The sequence below is a fragment of the Girardinichthys multiradiatus genome, chromosome 12 (genome assembly GCF_021462225.1).
Source record: "Girardinichthys multiradiatus isolate DD_20200921_A chromosome 12, DD_fGirMul_XY1, whole genome shotgun sequence".
Classification (NCBI taxonomy): Eukaryota; Metazoa; Chordata; class Actinopteri; order Cyprinodontiformes; family Goodeidae; genus Girardinichthys; species Girardinichthys multiradiatus.
The window spans coordinates 35,198,745-35,221,861 of NC_061805.1; the positions used below are offsets into that span (position 1 = coordinate 35,198,745).

Below are 23,117 nucleotides of genomic sequence, written 5' to 3' on the forward strand. Positions count from 1 at the left end.
ATGAATACTGTTTCAATGCACTGTATTAAAGGGATGACAAGGTACGTTATCAAGTTAAAAGAAGAGTCAACACTATTTTCACACTTATGTTTTTATTTGTCAAACTGAAAGAGCATTTGTTTGAAGCCAAATTTTTTTACTGTACAGAGTCTCTCCCCCATCTATGCAGGTTTAAACCTAAGCAGTGTTCAAACTGTTGCCTTTTCTAGATGGAGACGGAGGAGGTAAGAAACAATTTGTGAACAGATGACACAGAAATACAAAGACAGCGTGGCTTTTCACTTTGCCTCCATTTTGGACATGTTAAATTAAGTTTTACAATGTGCAAGACAAACTGACAGTAGGTTTAAAGTAAATAGAATTACAATGCATATGCATATATATATATATATATATATATATATATATATATATATATATATATATATAAAGGAAGAAAGAGAATGTGCTTTGTGTACATGTTTGTTATACTGTACTGTTTTTATTTGTACATCATGCAAACGTTCTGAAAACTTTGTACCAGACCTGCTCTGTCCTACATGCTCAAAGGAAAGCCAGTTACAAAGATCAGTCAGTACAGATCTTGGCCACAATAGAGTTATTTGGCAATAAAGCATTTAAGGGACACAATCTAAGTAGATGAAACATTTGTGAGATACAATAAATGTATTTATTCTGTGCCCACACCCACAAACCTACAGAGTGGCAGTCACTTATTTATACCAAGAACAGTTTTCACACAATGATAATCTACAGCAAAGGCGTTCAGTGTAACTTACACAAGTGAATTGTTTAAAGACATTCCTCTCATATCAGCGCCATTACAGAGTACTAGGTTATGACATACACGAGTGTCTTATATAATGTGTATGCTAGGATCATTTCCTCTTCTATTTAAAACATCAATTGTAGATTTTATTTACTTGTAAAAAAATGCACTGATACAAAACAACATATTTTCCTCTTGTGCTCTTGATTATTTTAGAACAGATTAACGTAGGGACATTTTTGAAGCCAATTTTTACTTGCAGGTAATGCGGATGAACAAATGTAAACAACTGTGGTCATCAGAGTTTTTAAGAAAAACATGATGAATCATGTTTCATGTTTGTCTGCTACATAAACAATCATACTGAAAATATTTAAAAATGTGTCTGATCATGGACTGACAGTTGGTGAGCCTTAAATAAAGCACTAAATATAAAACGGATGTGGAACTATTCTTGACTCAGCCCTCAGAGTTTTGGAACAGCCATAAAGAAAGTTAACAGGCTGACTTTTAACCACAGAATAGCCTGCAAAATTTAGACTGTAGAATAATTGTCCTTACCCAAACAGAAAGCCAGATGTATGCAGAGAAAACTGGATAAATGTAAAGAAGCTATCACACTGTATCTTATCTTGACACATGTGCTGCCACATATGAAAAAATGCATTTTTATGCCGGTCAAAAGTGAAGAAATTATAATTTTCTACAACATCAAGGTCTTCCCAATCTGTGAAGTATGATGCATATTATGAAGGCCCATTGTGTATAATGTCTGTATTACAATGAAGGGAGTAAAATTTATGGTGTCATACAGCTTCACGGAGGAGTAATTACATTTTGCCATGATCTCACCTTATTGTTTTTTATATTCTTCAACATTGCATACCCATTTTGTAAAGATATGTCAATGTTCTATATAATCTATAAGTACCCTCAATTGGTCAGAAAACTGTTAGGCTAATTAATAAACAAAACCTGTCTCACCCTCTGCTGTTGGAGCTCTACAATCGCTCAGTCTGCTCAGGTGGGCGAATCTTCATTAGTGCAGACTAAATGTCTGCATAGCACAGCTTGAAATTAAATAATAATACTGTTTCACTGCTGCGATTTACAACCTATGTGTAGAATGTATGGTGCATTACTTGCTGTAAAAGCCAAGGCAGCCTTTCTTAGCTGGAGATCACACTGTCGATGCAACAGTACCAGATTTGTGAAAAGGTGAGTATGTAATGTCATTGACTGAAAGCAGTGTGTCTCTGATTGAATGCTAGGCAGATACAAAATATTGTGAAAGAGATATAAGATTTTGACATGACTGGTGTTACAACATGTCAGTAACTCCTATATAATTATTCTATGTAGTTTAATATTCTGCGAGCCTCACTTTACATAAAGGTACAGTTTTCAACACAAAACCGTAATACTTAGGTACCCTGCAATAAACACTAGTTCTCTATAGTTGACACAGATCATTGTCAATGTTGGAGCATATGACACACTTAACATGGTCTACATTAGTTTTCTTCTGAAAACAAGCAAATTAATACTTTTTAATTAGAAGACATAAAAAAACACTTGTTATTTGAAGTATATACATTATGCTGATGATTTCAGTAATTCCTTTCACTCATCTGCGGTTTTCTGTGGACGGTAAGTTTATAATAAGCTTAGGTGGCCAAACATTATACACAAAAGAATACATGTGGGAGTATTGTGAATGATATCTATCCTGAGCTTTTGAATCAATTCATTGTAGATCTCCAAGACAACACAAGGACATTGGAACATATTTCATAAATTTGACAATCAAGTAGAAAAAAAGAAATTAGCACAAAGAATAACATTTTAGAAAAAGACCGGCTACAATCACAAATAGGGAGCAACATGTCAGATAAATAAATAAAGTCTGTAAGCTTCAGTGTCAGTGTTGCAGTAAAACGTTTTAACTGCAGTGTTTGTTTATTGTCTCACAAAGCACTCATCTGTAGAAGAGTAAAGTAATGTGTCAGAACTATTTAAAAATGCACATAAAAATAGGTCCCTATTCAAAGCTATTTGCTCTTAGGACTGGAGGTTTTTCATGATTTGTCGTAATATACATTTATAATTCACGCACCATGCAGTTTGTTAATGTTTTACATATAATACAAGAGCATTAATAGTACTGTGATTGATGCATTCCTTTGAGGGAAATCATGGCTTGGGGGTGTTCAGTTATGAAATTAAAAATATGTTTCATTATATTTTATTTCTACATGGTACCTTAGACAGTTTAGTCATGATACAAAGTTGTTTAATAATGTCCCATGAAGCACAACAGACAGATTTAACATCTTTGTTAAAAAGTGACACTGTACCACTGTACAATAGCTTCCACAGTAAAACCACAAAGAGACCCCCTTTCTGACTCCTAACCCCAATCCATATTTGTTGCAGAAGTTCATTCCAAACAGGATAGCAATTCTTGAGAGGAATAAAAAGAAAAATATTAAATAGGAAACTGAAAGACAAAAGTGAAACAAGGGGACAGGTTTAAAATCATTGTACAAAAGAACTAACAAAACCCCACCAAAACGTATTTAATGCTTATTACATAAAAATAAAAAATAAATAAATTGCTTTTTCAGGTTGAACAGTTTATTTCTGAAGAACTGCACGATATACTCCAGTATTCCAAAGGAGAGGGGGGTGATGGACAGAAACATGGAGAGGGAGGAGACATCACTCTTGCTCTGTGCATCCCAGTATTTCTACACGCAAAGTGATCCTGCCGTACCACGACCAGGGAAGGATCCGGACGAACTGGGCATAGATTGGGGGATCTATCACATTTTTTCTGTGTGTGTCGTTGTCAAAGTTCCCCTGGAATACCTGGAAAAGAGGGCAACATGGACTTAGATTTTATTTAAATGTTCTCTTTTTGAACAAACTATAGCCCCAGAAAAATTTAGGAGACCACTGAATTTTTTTTCTGAAATAATAAAAATCATTTATGGCAGTCTGTGTATGTATGTGAAAGATTTGCAAAGACCAAATCAGGGTTATTGCACCAAATTTGTCTCTGAACTCTTCCTAAATAGGGATGCATGATAGACTAAAAGTTTTCTAATGACACTTTGTAGTATTTATTCCAAAAATAAACAGTGATAAAAAATATTCCAAAATGTATTACTGTCTTTTCTAGCCTCACAATGACTCCTGGTCTAAAACTCCCTGCTTCTGAAAGAGACAACCTTAGTACACCAGTTACAGCAAACAATATTGATATGATATATACTGATATGTATAATATTGATAGTTTTTTATTGGCCCACTAATAATAAAAAAGCTAATTTAACAATCCAATCTATAATGTCAGTTTTTCGGGTTTGCAAAAATCACCAATTAGTTCAATTATTATCACGCAAAAATCCAAATTGTGCTATCTGAAGTCTGAAAACAATGTGTTTGTTAATTTGATCATTTAGAATTGTTTGGAAATAAATGCTTGAAATAATTTCATTTCTTTGTCACCTTAAGATCTTGTGCTTGTGCAGCTAATGCATACACCACAAACAATCAGAGATTTATTTCACACACAACCAGCTTGAGAACATTCACAGAACTTCATCGTTGTCTATGCATTCACGTTTGCACATAATTGGTTTTCCTTAAAAAAAAAATAATAATAATATGGCACAGCTGGAAGCAGCATCTTTACAGCAACAGAGATAAATAAAAAGGATGAGCGTCTTTTTCTTTCTCTGAGTATATTGTTTTGATAAGCTACACCTATTGCTATTAGTATTCCATGTCAAAACGGATTTTTGTTTACGTTTTTTGTCTCAGCTTAGGTAACAGAGGGTATGAGTTCATTTATTTCAGTATTTTAAATTAAAAATCATGACAGAGTGGTGCATTTCAAGCCTTTCTTTCTCATAATTTTGGTGATTATGACATACTGCTAAGGAAAACCCAAATAGCTATTTCTCAGAAAATTTGAATATTACATAAGACAAAAAATATAAACAGAAATGTTACTACACAATTATCGGGTAAGGCTGCTGATTGGACAGTTGTCCAGGGGACCATTACTGGCACTCTTCACAAAGGAGGGTAAGCCACAAGACACCATCGCAAAAGAAGCAGGATGTTCAGAGTTCCTTATCCTAGCATATAGATTGTTGTCAGGAGGGAGAACAGAGACACTGGGCTCAGCAATGCAGATGAGCTTAATACCGTACCACCTCAGCACAGCCACAAGTTGACCTCCTCCTCCATGCCATGTCACGCTGATAAAGTAGTTCATGCAAAAAGGTCCAACCAAGTAGTGCATAAATTGAACAATATACACTAATAATGTACTGTTCAGTATGTGCACAAAATACCTATTAATTTTTTATATATTGATATTTAGTAATCTAATAACATGAATTTCGGGTAGTAATCAAACACTATTACTCTGTGATAAATCTATATATGAGCTACACGTTTTGAACTGAATTACAAAAAAAGTGAACTTCTCAATAATATTCTAATTTATTAAGCTGCACCAGTACATTTGAGCAACATTTTAATGTGTAGACCATGCTCATATTATCTTCATTCAACACGTTTTATTCCTCACATCTTTCTCTGTCACATCAACCCTCTTCATATTGTTCTTCCCTAAATTTATTAATGTTCTTTTTGAAGGTGTTTAACAAATCTTTAAAACAGCACTTTAAGCCTTGACAATCCCAATACATAATCATCACACTGGGACACAAGCTGTCTGGTTGATTGTTAAAAGCTTCAATATGTGCTTAATGACAGCAGGATGAAGTACATTCCAAATAAATGCATCTGCAGGGGGTGCTTCATTCAAGGATCTGATAATGTCAATTTAACACTTATCATTATGCTTGTGTAAGTGGGATGTAATGGGATTCAGTCTGGTGTGGAACAGAAAAGCAGTGGGATAAATCAAACAAGGTGCTGAAAACTGAGATTTACATATTTTTGACTTAATTTTAGGCAAATTCCCTTTCAAATATTCATAAGAGCATGAGGAATTTGGCAGAACAGTGATTTAGATTTCATGCGGTTGAAGCGGATAATCTCAAAATGTAGAGTACAGTTTGCACTTCAAAAGTTCAAATAAAAAAAAGACAAACAAAATTGAAAGAAATCTAATTAAACCTGTCAAAAGACTGCTAGTTGTGTTCAAGTGGATTATAACCAAAACATCTAATTTCATCCAGGTTCACAATTATAAGTCATATGAATCAAAACATGGCCTAAAGTGACTCAGGTGGCGATTGAGTAAAAAGTATAGCATGTATTGCTATATACATTTGTCAACTAGCACAACTGTTTCAGCCGTTATAATTATACTTCACCCTTTAATGTTTAAAAAAAGGTATTTATGTACACATCGTTGCTTGTCAGAAAAGGCTAAGGATTTGTAGTTTATTTTTGATTAATTTTATTAGATTTGTACAATACAAAGATTATAGATGAATGATGCTCTCAAAACAAATAATTTCAAATTTTCTGCAATTTACAATGTATATTTACTCATAGACTGGACTATTGTAATTATGCATTATCAGGAAAATCAAATGATCTTTGATGGATCTAAAATCATGTTAGACTGCTGATAAAAGTGCAAAGAAAGATATTTATCCAGTATTACCTTCTCTTCACTAGCTCCTTGTTAAATCCAACACAAATCTTTAAAGAATTCTTCATTAAAAGCTGTTAATAACCAAGTTGAATCTTAGGTTAAATATTTCTTATTCTGTATGTTGCAAGCAGAGCACTTAACAGGTTAACTGGTGGTTTTAGTGTTCCTAAAAGTAAAATGGGTGGCAGATCATTTAGTTATCAGGTTCCTCTACTGTGGAACCAGCACCCTGTCTACTTTTAAGTCTAGGCCAAAACCCACAGATTAATACTGGCTCTTAATCTGTTTAGATGTGATTTGTTTTTAGACAAAGCCACTAACAGAGCTTATGTTACTATTAACTCTGTGTACTCTTTCTTTCACATAAAGGATTTCTAGGACCAATTCTATGTTTTATTTCTGTTGTGAATTAAAAGAGTATAAATGATCTAAATAGTTTCAGATAAATGTGTGATATAAAAAATGGTTTAGCTGTAAAATACTCTCTTGGACTCTTTGGTTATGCAGCAGGTGACATGATATAACTCATAAGATTTCAAAGACTTTTACTTCCAAGTGAGTGTGCAGGTTTCTGTTCCCTTAGAGCCGGTCTGAGAAACTTTGAAAACATTGTACAGCCTCATAAAAGTCAGCGTTTCTATGTTTTAACCAAAAACTTTAAGTCTCTTTTCTCTTGTGTAGTTTTTATAATTATCTTACTGTGGTCTTACTCGTGTCAAGACAGCCTGTTGTCAGATTTTTTATATCTCAGCAAAAACTCATCATCTCAGTCTGCTCTCTTTTTGTTTATGCCTCTTTGTCCCTCATACAGGTGCTGCTATGCTTTGCTGTGTATATTCAGATGTTGACTAAGTAGAAAATAAATATGTGTTGTGGTATTCTGTTCACTTTCATTTTCATTTAAGTTCAAAACGATTTTGAGTACTTTACTGATGGTCTTTCAAATGTATTCCAAAAAGGTAGTAAAGTGTAAAAAATATGGATTAGATACCTAACTTTGACTGAGTTTCAACATTAAAAGTGTTCATTTTTCAATGGAGCATAATTGCTTTACTGCCCACAAACTGCCTGTTTGCATTAAGTCTACTTATAAAGAAACAAAAAGAAATTAGAATTTTTGGTAAGAATACAACTGTTTGTACACTGATACAAGGTAAACCATTAGATCGATAAAGTAAATTGTTAAATTTTCTGTGTTTACTGAACAGCTAAGTAAATTTAAGGTCATTGCATCAATTTTCACCCACTACAACTAACTAACAACTAATTCATTACTCACATTGGAAAGGTCTCCAGCCTCATAAACCCAAATGGTAACACCCCGATCTCATTAGTGTAGGCTGATCTGGGCGTGGCCCATTTTGTAAAGAAACAGGGCTGAAAAGAGCTTTCAATATCCCAGGGAGCATGACATTTACCACAACAGCCTTTTATTAATCATTGCATCTAAGAGTAAATAGTCACACCCCCAGTATAAGAAATAGCAGGTGTTTAAAAGACCCTGCCCTGTGTGACATAATTAACATTTAATAGATCATGCTTGCATTAAGTTTGATTCATTCTAGGGAAACATATGCACATTATTTGCACTAATAATTGATATTAAGTAAAATTAGTAAAACCATAGTCTTTGTCAGTGGTATGTGAAAAATGAGCCACATGCGGGAGCATTGCCATGACTGTAAGGTGATTTCTCTGACATATCAAAGCACAGTATGAAAGGCCTGATGGAAATAAAACCTGCAGATCCTTGAAGTATGAAAAGGTCCTTTCCTAGGCTGTCTGGGGATTTGCACAGTTTCAGAAGCAATGTCATTAAAACAGATTCTTCAGACAGATATTTGAAAAATTACGATAAAAGAGGACAGAGGAGATGAAGATAAAGACAGTCATAAGCAATATTAACAAATTAGAAAATGTTTTGCTGTATTCTCGAGACATTTAACAGCAAAATCTTCTCAGTAGAGAAGTGGTTGTCCTAAAACCAGACCCAATGTTCAGATTATTGGAAGACAGTTCTCCAATGAGAACCCCTCTATCAGTGCATTAACCTAACCTAACCTAACCTAACCTAACCTAACCAACTTACTCCTACTGGCTAAAAATGTGCTTGCTGTTTCTGACTATCTAATTCTTGATGTGAGTTAAACATGTATGTATGTGCATTTATCTTGCTGAAAAAAACATTTGTTTTCCACCCAATAGAATGAATTTGGTTGTTTGAACTTGAAAAACATTTTTTTTCTGTTTCCGCAACACACAAAAAATAGGCTGTAGATTAAACCAGTATTTAAAAATTCACTTAGAACTGAATGTTGCCTGGAATTGGAAAATTTTCAGCTTGATTGGCCATAATCAGTAACTATCTGGTCAGAAAATCAAAATCCACTTGTTCAGTGCCACCAACACTCTTTGGTGTGGATGTAATGAGTAGGTAGGACTCTTCAATACCAGTAGAGTAGAAGCACACTAGTTGAAAGCTCAAAAAACTAAGAATCTTAAAGTAAACTGTATTTTCTACATATTAAGAAATGTCTGTGTGTCGTTCAGGCTGCGAGAGAGTGTTTTCAACCTTGAAAATATTAGCAATCTTTTTAAAATCTCAGTGTTTACATGCACAGTGTGTAGTGACTACACAGAGTCTGGAGTTTTAGTAGTGTTAGAAATGCTTATTATGCTAAATGTTAATATGAGACGCTAAAGTTGAAATGAAAGGAAGGCTTAGAATATATATTTTCTTTATGAAAATTAGCTTTAGAAAAACTGAGGGTTTGGGGTTTCTGCCCTTGAAGGCCAGTGAGAAAATAAAATCTAGATTCAAATATTTCTAAGCTGTGTCTCTTTTTTTTCAGAGGCTTATTTTTCTGTTTGTTCTTGTAATACTTGGCTATGCCACTAAAGGCACTGCAATAAAACCACCAGCTTTCTCTAAGAGCTGTATTGTTCAAATGAATGGTCATAGGGCTGGTTTACAAGAACCAATGTCCCCTTTTCTAAAGGAGATTGTTGTAAAGTAAAATAAAATACAGCAAAAGCACATAAACAGTGTATGTGTTGACCGTGCTATGTTGTTATCATTCCAAGATTGTATATTTATGTGAGATATAGAATTAACTACAGCATTGATCATGGAAATCTGTAGGACAAATGACCATTGCGACCATGACTGCTGTTTCTTGGGACCAAAATTGTACCTTGCAAATGGCCTTAAAATTTGCTGTCAGTACATGCTTATCATAACTTGTCACAATAAATTAGAAAGGGGTATGATTAATCACCAGGTAAAATATAGAATATGAAACCCTTTAATGATTTATAAAAGTATTTATTCATATTTTGGTGACAACAGCTCAATAAAATTTTTTGAAAAATAATTTTTTTTTTTATCTCAGTCAACAGAGTGGGTAATAAATTTTGTCTTATTTTTCTAAGTCTTTTTTTTTCTCTCAAATCCAATAAGGTAAGTGAAAAAAAAAAGAATTCTGTCTTATTTTTTTTAAGTGTGAATTCTTGTAATACCACTTCTGTCCACTAAAAAGGGGTGGCACAGCCAGCCAGCCAGCTAGGTGCAGGTGAGTGTAAAAAGTTATATTTTGTTTAAAAATCTAGAAGTGTGGCTTTAAAAGATGTTTTGGGATGTTTTCAGATGAGAAATTTTACCTAAGACAGTATATGGAATCAGTCCTTCAAAATGAGCCTGCTTTTAGATTCACTACGGTGGTTTCAGAGATGCAAAGGCCTGCATCAGACCCAGGCTAAAGTGGGAGTTGGAGATAGATCACCACGCGGAGTATGGCCTGATCCCAGCAGGGGGCACTGTAATTTTATCGCTACCTGTTTGATGTATATAGTTGGTTTAAGTTGGATAAAAGGTTTCCTGATTGATAATTACAGGTAGCTGAATATAAAAACTACTTTTTTGATGTACATTGTTATGGACAGAGTTAGTTATATTGTATAATAGTCGAATATTCCTGAATGGTGCTACAACTCTTATTTTGATGGACACTGTCTGTCTCTACTATCAGGAAGTAGCATATTTATTAGCTTGACAGCTTGAGCCTGCATCTCCGAAGATGGTTTAAGTATGATTACTGAGAACAATAATGAAATCAAGGGTCTGTTATTAATCAATGAGATGAGTTTCTATGTTCCTTGTAAAGAAGAAATCCATGTTATAATTAGAATTGTTCATATAAACCAAAGCTACAGCAGTTTACAATAAAATCCCTTCTTGATTGTTTCATGCAGGACAGCCAAGGGCAACTCCAGCATGGATCCAGTTTCTGGACAGCTCCCAGTGGTCTCTCTAGCTTCATTTCCAGCTTCATGGTTTCCTCACCTTCCTGCAAAGTTTAACACTCATTGATAAGGTTGATTTTATGGTGAAGAATGTTTTGTTTTTTATAACTATTTTAATAAATTACATTGTTACTATAAACTTTTCTTCTCTGTGCTGTCCACACACGACTTTACCTGGTGACAACAACAATATAATAATAATGATTGAAATAGATTAGCTTTGTCTGATAGTTACCTTATACACCATTTCATTCAGTTATCAGCTAACAGCTGAGGTCAGATGCAGGTGGGAAAAAGTAGAAGCATATTAGCATATTTTTCCAAGCTCTTCCAATAAGCCTCTAGAAAAAAACAATTTTTTCTCACTGGCCTTTTAGGGAAGAACAGAAAAAACAACTTAGAAATGTTTGAATCTAGATTTTCTTTTTCTAACTTGTCTTTCAGGGCTCCTGTAGTTTCTGCCTGACATAGCTGTGGGGAAACATACACAATAAGTGTCATCAACAGTGGTATCCCATCTTAGACAAGTCTTTATTTCTTTAAACACTCCATCGAGTGCCTGGTAAGTGTTTTATTTTCACATGTACTAAGACTTAGGATCATAGGAACCCAAATATGACCATCAGAGTTAATTTTACAACAATAATATTCATAGTTACCATCTGACCTGGAGGAAACTGAAGGTTCTAATCACTAATTAACCTCATGCCACCTGTGAAACACTATTAAACATAAACCATTTACTTTAGTGCTTGGTTGGCTCCCCATCATCCGGCTGTGTAAATACTGGCAATCATGAAGGAGCAATGCTGCAGGTCCAGTGAACAGTGGCCTAAGTTTGGGAAGTTGGTAGACAGCAAATAGGAGGAATTTGGTTATGCTTAAAGAGTGGACAGTGCTGTAACTTGTCTCAGCTAAAATTGTTGCTTTATTGGATATGTCTGTGACAAAAAGGCTAACAAGCCATTCTATACATTTTGCAAAGGGATAGACTGAATTTATATAGCGTTTTTCTAATCCCACTAAGATCTCAAATCGATTTACAATAGAGCCACCTTTACCCAATCACACACACACAAATGCCCATTTATAAACGTAGAGCGGTAGACTCTTGGGGTTAAGTACTTTGCTCAGGGGCACACAAAAATATAGGAGGAGGAAGCTGAAATGGAACCTACAATTTTAGGATCGCAAGATGAATTCTCTACCCACTGAGCCATAGTTGCCCCTGGATGGATGATATGTGTATGCTGCTAAGGCCCACTTTAACATCTGTATTCCAACAGAGCTTCCTCTCTCAATCTAGATCTAACTGCCTGCTGCCTCTGCCACACAGGAGCTAGAGGGGGAAGCTGAGAAGAATACTTACAAGCCTTCACCACTGTGTTCGAGCCAGACACTCAGCTGCACACACGTTCTCAGTATATCCCTGCCAAGTCAAGCATTGTGAAGCCCCAGGAGGTGCCGAGGGAGGCCAACAGCAAAATCTGTCCTCGAGCATTAATGGCTGCTTTAGCTAACTGACAGGGGAACACATCTTTAGGAATCATAGTGTTAAACAGCCACTTGGTTCCCAGATGTCTTGCTAAACATCCCTGCCCACTTATATAGAGATAGATACTCTAAGTATCATAGGTTCTGCCTGAAATGGTGCAATAATGAAGGAGCAGATTATTAATCTTCATAAAGAATAAATTAAATGTGCCTAAATGCCTTACTGATCTATCACCAATAGTTTTTCCTTGTGTGCAGGCTTACTTTTTTGCAGGCATGTGAAAAGCATTCCATACCATAGGGCTGAAAATATCAGAGTGAAAATCCTACTGAGCATGCACTGGCAGCCATAGATACTAATGAGAGTCATCAAATTATCAAGCAACCTATTTGAACTTGAGTCGCCAAGAAATGATTCAGGGCATCAGCTGCAGCACTGTGCACACAAAAAGCATAAGCGCATGAACTGATTGGAGCATATCGCCCTTAATATTCAATCGCTAATTTTTGTTAAGCTTTAGCCTGCTAATGCCAATTTTGGTTTCTCTTTAAGAACTACATATATGGAAAAATATAGTAAGAACACCATTCAATTTTCTTTTTTACTAGGCTTTATTTGGTGAGTTGTCATTGATTATTTACAGTACAGACCAAAAGTTTGGACACACCTTCTCATTCAAAGAGTTTTCTTTATTTTCATGACTATGAATATTGTAGCTTCACACTGAAGGCATCAAAACTATGAATTAACACATGTGGAATTATATACTGAAAAAAAAGTGTGAAACAACTGAAAATATGTCTTATATTCTAGGTTCTTCAAAGTAGCCACCTTTTGCTTTGATTACTGCTACGCACACTCTTGGCATTCTGTTGATGAGCTTCAAGAGGTAGTCACCTGAAATGGTTTTACAACAGTCTTGAAGGAGTTCCCAGAGATGCTTAGCACTTGTTGGCCCTTTTGCCTTCACTCTGCGGTCCAGCTCACCCCAAACCATCTCGATTGGGTTCAGGTCCGGTGACTGTGGAGGCCAGGTCATCTGGTGCAGCACCCCATCACTGTCCTTCTTGGTCAAATAGCCCTTACACAGCCTGGAGGTGTGTTTGGGGTCATTGTCCTGTTGAAAAATAAATGATGGTCCAACTAAATGCAAACTGGATGGAATAGCATGCCGCTGCAAGATGCTGTGGTAGCCATGCTGGTTCAGTATGCCTTCAATTTTGAATAAATCCCCAACAGTGTCACCAGCAAAGCACCCCCACACCATCACACCTCCTCCTCCATGCTTCACGGTGGGAACCAGGCATGTAGAGTCCATCCGTTCACCTCTTCGGCACCACACAAAGACACGGTGGTTGCAACCAAAGATCTCAAACTTGGACTCATCAGACCAAAGCACAGAGTTCCACTGGTCTAATGTCCATTCCTTGTGTTCTTTAGGCCAAACAAGTCTCTTCTGCTTGTTGCCTGTCCTCAGCAGTGGTTTCCTAGCAGCTATTTTACCATGAAGGCCTGATTCACACAGTCTCCTCTTAACAGTTGTTCTAGAGATGTGTCTGCTGCTAGAACTCTGTGGCATTGACCTTTTCTCTAATCTGAGCTGCTGTTAACCTGCAATTTCAGAGGCTGGTGACTCGGATGAACTTATTGTCCGCAGCAGAGGTGATTCTTGGTCTTCCTTTCCTGGGGCGGTCCTCATGTGAGCCAGTTTCTTTGTAGCGCTTGATGGTTTTTCCGACTGCACTTGGGGACACTTTCAAAGTTTTCCCAATTGTTGGGACTGACTGCTTTTTTCTTGCCATAATACAAATTCTAACAGTCTATTCAGTACGACTATCAGCTGTGTACTGTGTCCACCTCCTGCACAACACAACTGATGGTTCCAACCCCATTTATAAGGCTTGAAATCCCACTTATTAAACCTGACAGGGCACACCTGTGAAGTGAAAAGCATTTCAGGAGACTACCTCTTGAAGCTCATCAACAGAATGCCAAGAGTATGCGTAGCAGTAATCAAAGCAAAAGGTGGCTACTTTGAAGAACCTAGAATATAAGACATATTTTCAATTGTTTCAAACTTTTTTGTTCAGTATATAATTCCACTTGTTAATTCATAGTTTTGATGCCTTCAGTGTGAAGCTACAATATTCATAGTCATGAAAATAAAGACAACTCTTTGAATGAGAAGGTGCATCCAAAGACAAACAAACAAACAAACAAACAAACAAACAGATAGATAGATAGATAGATAGATAGATAGATAGATAGATAGATAGATAGATAGATAGATAGATAGATAGATAGATAGATAGATAGATAGATAGATAGATAGATAGATAGATAGATAGATAGATAGATAGATAGATAGATAGATAGATAGATAGATAGATAGATAGATAGATAGATAGATAGATAGATAGATAGATAGATAGATAGATAGATAGATAGATAGATAGATAGATAGATAGATAGATAGATAGATAGATAGATAGATAGATAGATAGATAGATAGATAGATAGATAGATAGATAGATAGATAGATAGATAAGATAGATAGATAGATAGATAGATAGATAGATAGATAGATAGATAGATAGATAGATAGATAGATAGATAGATAGATAGATAGATAGATAGATAGATAGATAGATAGATAGATAGATAGATAGATAGATAGATAGATAGATAGATAGATAGATAGATAGATAGATAGATACCTCTCTCTCTCTGGTGCTACTCTACACTTCAATCTGGAGGATCGCGAAGCATTTGTTGGCAAAAATCCAGTGTATTCTTTTTTTGATGCCAGAACGACTTATGTGTGGGCTTTAATTATTTTAATCTTATTATATTTAATTTAAAATATTACATTTCCTATTTAAGGAGAGACTTTGGCAGATTTCAATAGTTTCATACAACCTTAATTTTTATGTAAGGTTGCATATTATAAGACAAACATTAGAGACAAACACATTTTTAAAGCACGGCACCTGAAATAATATAGCCTACCAAATATTGCTTTCAAGCAGCTCTTGGGAATTGTAATTTTGCACACAGTGATATTGTGCTGATCATGGTAAATTGAGGATTTGAAAAATGTAACAATGCGGATGCCCGAGATGGAAAGTGCAATTACAGTCTTAATGAATCCAGTTAATTACTAAAATGTGCATATTATAATTAAGGGGATGTGAATTTTGCGATTGATTCCTGCGGACAAGAAATCATCATTGCATCAAGATTAAGAAGGCCTAGCTTTTAATAACATAGATAGTGAGAAAAGCAGATGCCAACAGTATACATTAAAAGATAAGGGTCTGTAGGTTCAGCACCAGCCCTGTGCCTGCACCTCTAATGATATCAGCAGAAGGCCTGCTGCAGCTCCATCCTGTCTCTTTGGTTGTGGATGATTGCGAGAGACATGTAAACTGCTGAAGGACCATAAACAGTTCTGTCAGCAAAGAACTGCCTGAGCCAGGCTGACGGCAGGTTCTTATCTAATCCCAAATCCATCAGAAACAAGAGCACAGACCAGGCAGGTTCTGTTCAAGCCCAGGATAAAAAGATGCAAAAGGGTAGTGAAGAGAAGGAGACAACTTCCAAAATGGGCATCTTCACAGCTAATGTCTGTCTTTTTTGATTGTTATTTTGTATCTTTTCTCTCTAAGGTTCCTGTTCATGCTATGCTTTTAGGCTGCTGACAATGTCTGCTGAAGATGCCCTTGTTTGTGGTTGTGTTATAAATATTTCAAACCTACTGTTCTCAGAGTACTCACATCCATATCACGTCTTTAGTCTTGCTCTATATTTCTTTCAGAGCTGACAATGAAGATGTGTTCATGCAGATACATTGTGGACTCTTCAGTTTGCTTATTGCTGTGGAGTTGGAGTTGAAGATGCCATCATACACCTGCTTCAACAAACCCACTGTCATCTGGACAAAGCCAGCAGCACTGAGGATCATGTTCTTTGATTTCTCCAGGGAATTTAATACAATCCAACCTGATTTGCTTTGTCAGAAACTCCAGAAGACTCATGTGGAGGCCTCAACAATCTCCTGGATCAAAGACTACCTGACAAACAGACCACAGTTTGTGAGACTGAAGGGTTGTGAGTCTAACCAGGTAGTCAGCAGCACAGGAGCACCACAGGGGACTGTACTCTCACCATTCCTTTTCACTCTGTACACCTCAGACTTCCAGTACAAGACAGACTCCTGTCATCTGCAGAAATACTCGGATGATTCTGCAGTCGTGGGGTGGATCAGAGATGGACAGGAAGCTGAGTTCAGGAAGGTGGTGGACCGCTTTGTGGCATGGTGTGGAAACAATCATCTCATTTTGAACGTGACAAAAACGAAGGAGATGATTGTACGTTTTAAGAGAAACAGGAATAAGTAAAAAACTATTTCTATCATGGGAGAAGAAGTGGAGGTGGTGGAGGAGTATAAATACCTCGGTGTTCACCTGGACAACAGACTAGAGTGGAGATGCAACTGTGAAGCCATCTACAAGAAGGGACAGAGCAGACTGTACTTCTTAAGGAAGCTTAGGTCCTTTGGTGTTTGCAGCAAGATGCTGCATATCTTCTATAAGTCTGTTGTGGAGAGTGTGATCTCTTCTGCCATCATCTGCTGGGGAAGCAGCATCAGAGCCAGGGACTTAAAAAAGCTCAACAAGCTGATAAAGAAGGCTGGCTCTGTTCTGGGGACTCCTCTGCAACCTCTGGAGATCATTGTGGAAAGACGGATTCTTCATAAAATGAAGAACATTATGGAGAACCCTGAGCATCCTCTTCATGAGACTGTCCTACAACAACAGAGTGTCTTCAGTCAGAAGCTTCTTCAGATCTGCTGTAAGACGGAGCGCTACAGGAGATCCTTCCTGCCCACAGCCATCAGCATCTACAACGGCTCTTTGAAAAAACCTTCATAATGAGCTACAACAACATTTAATTTCCCTTTGGGATTAATAAAGTATTTTTGAATTTGAATTGAATTAATATGCAGATGCAAAACCACAACTTACCTTGTCTCTTCCCTGTTTCTGATCTTGATATACACTCCACCGCTCTCCATCGTTACTGTAAGCGAGTTTGTATGAACCGACAAACTGGACGTGGCCAAAGTCTTTAGCTCCCTGTGTGATGATCCCTGTAACCTTTGTTGGCACAAGTAGGTCCACCTAAGATAAACAAAAGCCACAGTTTAGGAGAAACAGAGAAGAAAGGGAGACAGACAAAACAGAAAGATGAATTTCATAGATGGCGAAATTCAGCAAGTGAAGAAGTGCTCTGAAGTGCAAAGTTTACACAATTCAGTCAGCATCTTTTTATTTCCCTTCAATGTCATCAGTAGATTTACTGAGGAAAGACACTGGGCGCAATTCAAGTCAGTTTCAATTATTCACAGAATATTGAACAAGGCTAAGTCCACTGCCTGGCCTCAGCAAAACAGAAACTGCATGCGGCAGCAACTTTTCAGACCCACACACCACCATATGGGTTAATTTTTAATAGGCTGTCATTTGTTGCAAACTATTTACTGTCCAAGGTTTCTTAGCCTTACAAACCGTTTTGCAGTTTAAAATGTATAACATATACTAAAAACAAAAAGTGTACCATTGTATCATTATACAAACTACATCACTCCCAGTCTTCCTTTATTTGCATATGGAAGTATCCGAAAGCTGCCAGGATAGACCCAAATCCAGTTGAGATTTGGCAACTCACTCTCCATCAAATATTACTTGAGCGGTTTTGCTGAGAAGGTTAATTTGTTTCTCTAAATTGCCCTTAGGTGTGAATGAGTGTGTGTGTTGTTATTTGTCCTGTGTGTGTCTGCGTTGCCCTGCGATGGACTGGTGTCCAGGATGTACCCCGCCTCCCTCCCATTGACTGCTGGAGATAGGCACCAGCTTCCCCGCCACCCACTATGGAAGAAGCAGTAGAAAGTGACTGACTGACTGATGACTGACTGACAATGCGTAAATGCTTGTATAGGGAAATATTAGCCAAAATAATTTGTAAAAAAAAGAAAAATCCCATGGCTTCCCAAGCAGTAATGAAGCAGTTTTCATGCTGTCTGTGATGACAGGCTTTGTTCTTTCATAAATGTCAGAGGATAAATCTTAAATAATTAATAGCACAGCTTGGTGATGTTGATAGCTTAAATGCCACTGTATAACCGTCTAACCTATGAGATGCATCAGAGCAGCACCAATTTGCCACAAACACAAGATGAAAAACAGGCCGTGACAAAGACAGTGGGAAGATTTAGAAGCACAGAGAGAGGTGCGAGAGAAACATGAGCAAACAGATTTTCGCTGAATATGCTGCATAAAAATACTGGGACAACAATACATCAAACTAATTGGCCTGGTCACCTGTCAACACATCCTGTGTCATGCTGAGAGACAAAAACAAAAAAGGCTTTTGTACGCAAAAATACTATTGTAGGATAAACTCATGAATATTTTCTGGTGACATAATGCAGAGTACAACAGCACCCCACACATAAATGTTGGTACTCAAACTAGTGATGTGAATATAAGATCAAGAGTTTTCATCTCTCATAAAGTTTCAACAATACATCAAAGGACCTCTCCCACTTATTTGAAGATTGAGGTTCATTCCTGGGGCATTGTGGATGCTCTCTCAAATGCTAACCTCCTGTTGTGTGTATAAGAAGGCATAAGATGAAAACTTTTGATTCTTTGAAAGGCACTCGAGTGATTCAGCACCCAACTCTGCATTTGTGAGAGGCAAAGCTAACGAAAGTAGGACGACAGCTCGCGTGTGGGCACCTGATAATGCTGATGTTACAACTATGTATTTATGCAGATGCTGCACAGAGTATATACATGCTTCATTTGATGTGAATTCCTTATTCATGGAGGTTTCTCATCAAACAAATTCTGCATATACCTCAGTTTGCGAATAAACGGAAAGCTCATTTCTGTTTCAGCTGTGGCAGCTGGGAGAGGCAAATTTCCCTGTGATATCTACGAGTACATTAAAGCAACAGCTCTGTTACAATGACAACAATGTCAACACAAACCTCTGGAATAAAGGGGTGAGGAAGAAACTGTGGCAGATGCTGTGAGGCTGATTCTAAGGGGTATGACACCTCACATCAGGAGGCTTTGATTATGCTCCAGTTGCAGAGCAGAGAGGTAATCTCGTTCTACCCAAGCAGTCAATTCTGCACAAAAACAAAGACATGCTTGAAGTGAAACCTGTAATTGCTGTCACAGGTAGCGGTCAAAAAATACGACCGCACCTAGCAATGTCAATTCTCAGCACTTTGATGGCCCAAACTGAATTACGGAGCGAGATAAGCTTGTTAAAGCAAGGTCTATCCTTCGGTCCCCCCATCTTTTGTTCTTTCTTCCATCACACTCTCAATCCAAGTCACTCCTCCGTGAGCTTTTTACCCAGACAAACTGGAAGAGTGAGAAGTCTCTGTAAGAATCTTTAAACGCTTTTGGCACAGATATTCCGAAGAAATAAGACAAGAATTTTGCTGTCTGTTCTTGAAATCACAAAATTTAATTTAGGTTTAGTTTATAGCTTTGAGTTTCCATCTCCAAAGACTACATTCCTGCCCACATCAAATGGCCTGCTAGTCAATCAACAGCATAAAAAAACTCTAAAAATCTAATACAAACATTATTTTGAATAAAATAACCCGTAATCAATCAACATAAAGTTCAATGCTGGATTATGGGAAATAATTCTGACTGTGGAATTTTTATCCTGTGAATATAGGTCAAAATGTGTGAAACTATATGCCATTATAGAGGAAGCACTCTTGCTAATTGTGTAATTTTAGACTGCCTTTTACTTTTTGGATGAAATGTTGCTGTACCTAAGTTCACATAAAGTCTGGTTTTGATTGATTGATCCATCCTATTTGAGGTGGTCCAAGCAGATTGAAGTCAGGCACCAAACTCAACAAAAAAGTGAGTCACCAGAACATGGGCAGTCTTTGGAGATGCTGTCACTATAAAGGTTACTTTTTTGCATCACATGGTATGTTCATATGTGTGTAAGCCTTGAGAAGCAACTCAAGGCTAAAATTGAAAGTGAACAACCTCCAGACATCCAAACCTGAAGTGAACATGACCACTGCACCCATTTGGAACAGTAGCTTTTGGGCTGCATGGTGGTGCAGTTGGTAGCACTGTTACCTTGCAGCAGGAAGGTCCTGGGTTCAATTCCCAGCCGGGGGTCTTTCTGCATGGAGTTTGCATGTTCTCCCCATGCATGCATGGGTTCTCACCAGGTACTCTGGCTTCATCCCACAGTCCAAAGACATGCCTGTTAGGTTAATTGGTCACTCTAAATTGCCCTTAGGTGTATGAATGAGTGTGTGCATGGTTGTTTGTGTGTTGCCCTGCGATGGACTGGCGACCTGTCCAGGGTGTACCCCGCCTCTCGCCCATAGACTGCTGGAGATAGGCACCAGCTTCCCCGTGACCCACTATGGAATAAGCGGTAGAAAATGACTGACTGGCTTTGGAACAGACTCTCCTTTGTGCCATGATGTGTCTTAAAGCCAAATACAAGGTTAAGAAGGGAGATTGCATATCCATGGTGATATTTCAGATCTTATGAGCAGTTAATACAATAGTTGGACAAAACTGGTCCGTCCCCCTCTTGTCCTGGGCAGATGCCAGTGTGAATCCAGATGGATTTTCTTAGGGGTTTGTCAACTGAAAAACTTAAAACTTTTTTTCCTCCGCTTCTAAACCACCTTTTTTTTTTTTTAAATAACCGCACTTTTAATTAGTGTTGCAAGAATAGTATCCTCTTGACAGCAAACTTCATAAGACTCTTAATACCTTTTAAGTCATTAATCAGTGTGATTCTTAGCTTAGAAAAACAACTATTGGTCTTGTATATTAATTAATGATTGTCTCATCAATAAGATCAATAGCAGGTAGATCAACTGGCTGTAGTAAGCATCCCATCTATATTCTTTGAATAAATATAAAATAATAAAAAAATCCCTTGTCTTTTAAAGCGCAATTTAAAACAAAAAATTTTAAGAGTTGTTTAGATGAAATACATTTTATTGATAACTGGTTGGATTATGCCTTTGCAAAGATATTTCTGCCAAATATCACCTTCACAGCCTGTCAGCCCTTGCTATTCCAAAATAAAAAGATGAATACAATATACGCAACCCTGAATGATGCAAAAGAGGCCACGTTTCCTTTGTTAACGAACACTGAATATGTATCTATAGGAAGCTGTGCTGATTTTATTGTATATGGTGAAGATTCATTAAAACTTCAGGAGGAATGCATGTGTGTAATACATATTTTCTGTACATTCTCACAGATTACAAGGCAGAGTTCAGAGATGCATACACCAAACTGGCAGAGAAATAAGGAAGACAGCGCTATGGTCCATCAACCTCATATCAGTGTGGTGATCATTACAGCTTAAAGCCACGGCAAGAGGATAAAAACACCATCATTCAATGCTTCTTTCACAGTGGGAAGTTTTAATAACCTATAGCAGGTCGGTTTGCTTAATCTTACATGAGAATTGTATGCTTTGCATGACTTCATCTTCATGTTCAAGATAAATCTTCGACTGTATTACCACAACAGCCATTATCATAAGTCATTATTATGCCAAAAGCAGCGGAAAAGCTCATAAAGTCTTCCACGATGAGTACAGCATGATTCTGGCTGAATAAAGAAGTTCCAGCTATGTGGCAACCATATATACTAACAGTGAAACATGCATGCTTCGCCATAAAAAACACAGCAGTCAGCTGTCCGTAGATAGTCGATACTTTCAGTTCATTAATTAAGTTCTCCAGTGTGATGTACTAAGTAGTTTCACACTCCGCAAAGCTCAATTTCCACAAACTCGTACTCATACTCGTCGTCTTCCGCTTCATCCGGGACTGGGTTGCGGGGGCAGCAGACTCAACAGAGACGGCCAGACGTCCCTCTCCCCAGACACCTCCTCCAGCTCCTCCAGGCGGAGCCCAAGGCGTTCCCAGGCCAGCCGAGAGACATAGTCCCTCCAGCGTTTTCTGGGCCGTCCCCTGGGCCTCCTCCCGGTGGGACGTGCCTGGAACACCTCCCGAGGAAGGCATCCAGGAGGCATCTGATATAGATGCCTCCTGGATGCCACCTCAACTGGCTCCTCTTGATGTGGAGGAGCAGCGGCTCTACTCCGAGCCTCTCCCGGATGGCCGAGCTCCTCGCCCTATCTCTAAGGGAGTGCCCGGCAACCCTACGGAGGAAGCTAATTTCAGCCGCTTGTATCCGGGATCTCGTTCTTTCGGTCATGACCCAAAGTCCATGGCCATAGGTGATGGTAGGAACGTACACCGACCGGTAAATCGAGGGCTTCGCTTCTCGGCTCAGCTCTCACTTCACCACAACCGACTGGAACAGTGACCCCATTACTGAGGCAGCCGCACCGATCCGTCTGTCGATCTCCCGCTCCATTCTTCCTTCACTCGTGAACAAGACCCCGAGATACTTGAACTCCTCCACTTGAGGCAAGAACTCCCCTCCAACCTGAAGAGGGCAAGCCACCCTTTTCCGATCGAGAACCATGGCCTTGGACTTGGAGGAGCTGATCTTCATCCCAGCCGCTTCACACTCGGCTGCGAACCACCCCAGCGCTTGCTGTAGTTCTTGGCTACAGGGGGCCAGCAGGATCACGTCATCCGCAAAAAGAAGAGATGAAATCCACTGGTCCCCAAACCAGGCCCCCTCTGGCCCTTGGCTGCACCTAGAAATCCTGTCCATAAAAGTTATGAACAGGACCGGTGACAAAGGGCAGTCCTGCCGGAGTCCAACATGCACCGGGAACATATCCGACTTGCTGGCGATGCGGACCAAACTCCTGCTCCGCTTGTACAGAGACCGGAT

The 23,117-nt window shown here is 38.0% G+C and overlaps 1 protein-coding gene across 4 annotated transcripts in view; it reads right to left on the reverse strand.

The window, feature by feature from the left end:
* Nucleotides 1–73: 73 nt before the first annotated feature.
* The window catches only part of LOC124877972 (EGF-like repeat and discoidin I-like domain-containing protein 3), a 213,655-nt gene continuing 190,611 nt past the window's right edge, over nt 74–23,117 (reverse strand). For all 4 annotated transcript variants that reach the window (XM_047381659.1, XM_047381656.1, XM_047381658.1 and 1 more), the window contains 2 exons: nt 17,241–17,396; nt 74–3,640 (listed from right to left, as the gene is read on the reverse strand). In XM_047381659.1, coding sequence (XP_047237615.1) covers nt 3,491–3,640; nt 17,241–17,396 — 306 coding nt within the window. In that variant the 3' untranslated portion in view covers nt 74–3,490. The remainder of the gene's footprint in view (nt 3,641–17,240; nt 17,397–23,117) is intronic.